This window comes from Cervus elaphus, chromosome 6 (assembly GCF_910594005.1).
Source record: "Cervus elaphus chromosome 6, mCerEla1.1, whole genome shotgun sequence".
Taxonomy (NCBI): domain Eukaryota; kingdom Metazoa; phylum Chordata; class Mammalia; order Artiodactyla; family Cervidae; genus Cervus; species Cervus elaphus.
Window position 1 is genome coordinate 31,836,501 of NC_057820.1, and position 6,000 is coordinate 31,842,500.

Genomic DNA, 6,000 nt, shown 5'->3' on the forward strand with positions numbered 1-6,000 from the left:
ACAAAAGCCCTGAGAAAGAGATAGTCATATATAACGTAAAAATAAAAAGCAAGACGTAGTCACTGGGTTGGATTGTAAATGGTTAACAGTAGGAAGAGACCATTTAACAGACTGTTGCTAGATACAGACAATAATGAGTGAAAACTAGAGTATGGTGTTCCCAGAGATATCACATTAACTCATTTTTTTCTTTATTTTAAATTAATTAATATATTTTAATTGGAGGATATTTACATTACTGTGGTGGGTTTTGCCATACATTGACATAAATCAGGATGGTTTACTTTAAACAAATTTAAATAAATTTCTGGGGTGGGAATAAAAACATATTTATATATACACTCATATACATTTATATTGCTGGGAAAAGGCATTTATTTTAGCTAGTGCACTGGTGAAAAGCCTTAAAATTTATAAAAATACTTTAGTATTTCATCTTCTTCATCTGATCGCCAAAACCTTAAAATTCCTAACATTAAAAATGTAGACATTAAATGCTGCTGCTGCTAAGTCACTTCAGTCATCTCTGACTTTTTGTGACACTATGAACTGTAGTCCTCCAGGCTCCTCTGTCCACAGGATTCTCCAGGCAAGAATACTGGAGTGGGTAGTTATTCCCTTTTCCAGGAGATCTTCCTGACCCAGGGATCAAATCCTGCTTTCCTGCACTCCAGGCAGATTGTTTACCATCTGAGTCACTAGGAAAGCCCAAACAATGCTAAATTATACTAAATCAGATATAATAAAATATTTACTTGGAAAATACCAAATATAATATTTTCACAGTTTTCTTGAAGGTTAAAAAAGCATAAACTAGATTTACAAATTTCAGGATGTATATCATAGTGTATATTTGATTATAGGAATAGAGTAAAGATTAAAATGAAAACACAAATTTTAGCATAATGTCTTCAAGGTCCACCCATGTTGTCAAAAACGGAAGGATTTCCTTCTTTCTCGTGGGTGAATAACATTCCATTCTGAGCATGTCTGTCTGTCTGTGTGTGTGTATGTCTGTGTGTATCTATGAAACATCTTTAAATAATTCATCCATTGGTGGGCACTTAAGTTTTTTCCCTAGCTAATTGTGAATAATGTTGCAGTCAACATGGGAGCACATATACCTCTTCACTATACTGTTTTTCTTTCCTTTGACCATATACCTGGAAGTAGAATTGCCAGATCATACAATAGATGTATCTTTAATAGTTTTAAGATCTTTCATTTTATGTTCCATAAGGGCTAAACCAATTTACATTCCCACTGAGAGTGTACAAGCTTTCACTTTTCTCCACATTCTCACAACACTTTTTTCTTCTTGGTTATAGACTTTCTAACAGGGGTGAGGTAATATCTGATAATATCTGATTGTGATTTTGAAATACATTTCCCTGATGATTACTGATGTTGAGTATCTTCTCCTATACCTGGTGATCATTTGGAAATCTTCTTTCTAAAGTGTCTATTTGTTCAACTGCCCATTCTTTCATTGAATTTTGCTGTATGAGTTGTGTATATATTCTGGATCTTATCCCCTCATTCAATATGTGGTTACAAAACTTTTCTTCCATTCTGTAGATCGCATTTTCATCTTGTAGATTATTTCTTTGGCTGTGCAGAAGCTTTTAAGCTTGATGTAGTCCCACTTGTGATTTTTTGTTGTTGTTGTTGTTGTCTTGATGTCATATAGAAAACATCATTTTCAAGATCAGTGCCAAGGAGTTTCATCCTTATATTTTCTTTTAGGGATGTTATGGTATCTGGTCTTATGTTTAATTCATTGATTCACTTTGAGTTGTTTTTGTGATGGTATAAGATAGAGGTCTCTTTATATATATATATATATATATATATATATATATATATATATATATATATATATATATTTATCCAGTTTTCTCAGAAAAGAAAGAAGTGACTAATATTTCCACAATGGATATTGTAGTATCCCTTGCTCCCGTGTTGAATCGTAGTTGAACCCTGTATGCTGTTCCATGGTCTATGTGTCTATTTTGGGGCAAGTACACTATTATTTGAAATATTGAAACTTTATATTAAATATGAAATTTCAAGGTGTAATTCTTTTGGCTTTTGCTAATGTCAACATTTTAACAGTATTAGTCTTCTGGTCCACATCACAAGATGACTTTCCATTTATTTGTGTTTTCTTCTATTTCTTAAAACTTCTTATAGTTATCACGGTACAGATCTTTCACTTCACTGATTAAATTCATTTTTAGTTATTTTCTTGCTTTTGATGCTATTGGAAATGGATAGTTTTTTTTCAGATGTTTCATTATTAGTACACAGTAATGAAGTTGAATTCTATATAGTGATTTAATATCTTGCAACTTTACTGAATTTGTTGATTAGTTCAGGTTTTTTTTGTTGTTGTTGTTGAATCTGTGAGATTCTCTGTACAAAAAAAAATCATGTCTTCTGCGAAAAATAAAAATCTTAATTCTTCCTTTCTATTTAGGATGTCTTTTATTTCTTTGTCTCACCTAGTTGCTCTAGCTAGAGCTTCTACTAATATATTGAATCAGTGTGGGACTAGGCATCCTTATTTTGTTTCTGATTAGAGAAAAAGCTTTCAAGTGTTCACTGTTGAGTATAACGTTAGCTTTGGGTTTGTCATATATGTTCTTTATTACACTGAGGTATGTTCCTTCTATACCCTATATGTTGAGGGTTTCATCATGAAAGAATGTCATACCCTGTCAAATGTTTTATGGACATCTATTGAGATAATCATGTTATTTCATACTTCATTCTATTTATCCTTGCATCACAGAAATAAATCTCACTTGATATTATTATATAATTCTTTTAATGTGCTCTTGAATTTGGCTTGTTGATATTTGTTAAGAATTTTTGCACCAATACTCAGTCTGGATATTGACTTTAGTTTTATCTTCTTGTAATTTCCTTATCTATTTGGTATCATGATCATGATGATGGCCTTGTAGGATGGGCTTGGAAATGTTCCTACATTCCTCTTTAATTTTTAAAGATTTTTTTTTTAAGAACTGGCATGAATTTTTCTATAATATTTCATAGAATATGTCAGTGAAGCCATCAGGTCCTGGGCTTTTGTGTGTTGATAGGTTATTGATTACCAATTCAATTTCTTTACTTATTAGGAGTGTTCAGATTTTCTACTTCTTCCTGATTCAGTCTTGGTAGGTTTTGTTTCTAAGAAGTTCTCCACTCTTCTCATATATGTATTAATAATTTCTTAGCTTATAATTATTCATGGTAGTCTCAGAATCCTATGTATTTTTTCAGTATCAGTTGTGATGTCCCCATTTCATTTCTAATCTTGTTTATTTAAGTCACTTTTTTTCTTGATTAGTCCAACTAAAGGTTTTCAATTTTGTTTATCTTTTTGACAAGACACAGAAGGACAAATACTGTAAGATGTCACTTGTATATGAAATCTAAAAATGCTGAACTTGTAAAAACAGAGAGTAATATGGTGGTTGCCAGGACTGAGAGGTGGGAGAACAGGAGAAATGTTGTTTAAGGATACAAATTTGCATTTCTTAGTAAATAAGTACTAGAGATCTAAGGTACAGAGTAGTGAATATTCATACATGCCCAGTCATGTCTGACTCTTTGTGACCCTGTGAACTATAGCCAGCCAGTCTCCTCTGTCGATGGGATTTTCCAGGCAGGAATATTGGGGTGGGATGCCATTTGAAATGTGGAATTATTCTAGTATAAAAAGTAACTTCTTTTTAATCAGAAAGGCTCAAGGAACACAAAGCAAAATAATTCAGAAACAATTCCAGGCAAATACGGATTCACCAGGAGCTTTATTTAGGTAGAAGTGAATTACTCAAAAGCTGACCAGACCTGTGCTGCAGAAAGCCCTGGACACCTCTTCCTCTTTGGAGCAGATGCCCCCAGGGGGACTCATTGAAGTCATGCTGAAGGTCCTTCACTGCAGTTAGACATAGCACATGCATCTGTGACATTCATTATATAAGTTCAGGACAAAGGTATGATATGTAAAGACACACAGCAGTATGGTAGCTCAAGTAAGTAACTATACAAGAGTAACTTCGGATTATAAACAGAACTCACAGAACTATTTCATAGAACATCCAAGCTATAATAATTGACTCCTCAAGTCAGTAGTTAGTAATTTAGACGGAGAGTTTGGAAATCATGACAAAGTTTAAGGTGAAGGATAGCATTACAGAGCTGAATGAATGACATAAAGTGATTAGGATCATATTTTTTTTTCATAGTGCTCATAGTCAGGAAGTGAAATATTAATGAATAAATAAAATAATAACCTAAATAATAACCTAAAATAATTCTCAAAAAGCCTGTCTGGAATAAATAAATGATTTAGTAGAATTATAACAACAAAGAACCAAAGGGAGTTGAATCCTGCAAGTAACTTCCCTCCAAGAATCTTTGTTAGTAATTAACATCATGATTAATGAAGAGTCTGAGGATAATATAGCTTAATAGTATCTCCTTGTCACTACTGAGTACTGGCTCTATCTTATTTCCTGCTTATACAGAAACACATTTGAACAAATACATATAATGGAAGAATTTGACCTCATATCACCCATTCCTTTCCCAGGATCTCAAGGACGAAAAATACTTTTTTTTTAAAAAAAGGGAACATTTAAAAAAATAATATGAAGTTCCCCCAAAAAAAATTTTTAATGATTTTTTATTGCTGAATATTTATTAACACAACTGACCAAAGTCCAAGAGGTGAAGTTAACATGTTCAAGAGAATTGAGAGAGTGGGGTGGGTGAAGGAGGGAAATCACTCTATTAGCTAACTGTATAGTATGTCATAAGAATAATGTGCACTTTCTAACATAAAACCTGTCTATGCATAGAGCTCAGCAATTCCTTTCCTGGGTTTATATCCAAAATAATTGAAATTAGGATCCCAATGAGATATCTGTACAACATATGCATAAAAGCTCTATTCAAAGGAGTCAAGAGGTTGAAGCAACCCAAATGTCCATCAACAGAGGAAGCAATAAACAAAATGTCATATATACAAACAATGGAATATTACTCACCTTTAAAAGGAAATTCTGACACATGTCACAACATCAATGAACCTTACATTAAGGGAAAATAACTAGTCAGAAAAAGACAAATACTGTACAATTCAACTTATACAAAGTATCCAGACTAATCTCACTTATACAAACATAGGAGAATGAAACATGCCAAAGGCTGGAGAAAGAGGAAAGTAGAGTTTCTTAATGATCATAGACTTTCAGTCTTGTCCGATGAAAAAGTTCTGGAGATTCGTTGCACAATGTGAGTATACTTAACACTAATATACTATACACTTAGGAACAATTAAGAAAGCAAATTTTATGCCATGTGTATCTTACCACAACATTATTGTAAGAAATGACTACTCTAGTATCTTGAGACAATTTCTGATTTTCTCTCTTTAGTTGCTTGTAGCAATTCCTTCAATAATGTATGCTATGCTGCTGCTCTTTTGTGATGGAGCAAATTCTTTTTTCACAGGAAATGGAAGAGTTTGTGCAGAGCTCTGGAGAAAACGGTATTGTGGTGTTTTCTTTGGGGTCAATGGTCAGCAACATGTCAGAAGACAGAGCCAAGGTGATTGCATCAGCCCTCGCTCAAATTCCACAAAAGGTAGATACAATAACTTAATCACGGACAACTATTTAATGAGTCTGTTAAACTCTGTAAAGATCTGATTTTAGACATTTACTATCAGAAAGGTAAATAATATGATAGCAGCAATTTATCTCATATCTATACATATATATATATATATATACCAAAATATACAGGGCAGGTGCTACTGCAGTACAGGGAGTGCCTTTGATCCATGATAATTTTAATTATTCAACATAGTAATCAAAAAGAGTGATATTTAAGAGACACAGTGTGACTTTTGGTGTTATTAATACAATGGTAGCATGGGCAGGAAGATTAACCAGTAAATTCTGTTTTGTCACTTGTTCCTTTTCC

At 32.9% G+C, this 6,000-nt stretch overlaps 2 protein-coding genes across 4 annotated transcripts in view; both read left to right on the forward strand.

The window, feature by feature from the left end:
• LOC122696524 (UDP-glucuronosyltransferase 2B18-like) overlaps positions 1-6,000 on the forward strand; it is a 76,533-nt gene that overhangs the window by 13,227 nt on the left and 57,306 nt on the right. The gene's annotated exons all lie outside the window — the stretch shown is intronic.
• The window catches only part of LOC122696525 (UDP-glucuronosyltransferase 2B18-like), a 29,313-nt gene that overhangs the window by 2,824 nt on the left and 20,489 nt on the right, over positions 1-6,000 (forward strand). For both annotated transcript variants that reach the window (XM_043906610.1, XM_043906611.1), the window contains exon 3: positions 5,527-5,658. In XM_043906610.1, coding sequence (XP_043762545.1) covers positions 5,527-5,658 — 132 coding nt within the window. The remainder of the gene's footprint in view (positions 1-5,526; positions 5,659-6,000) is intronic.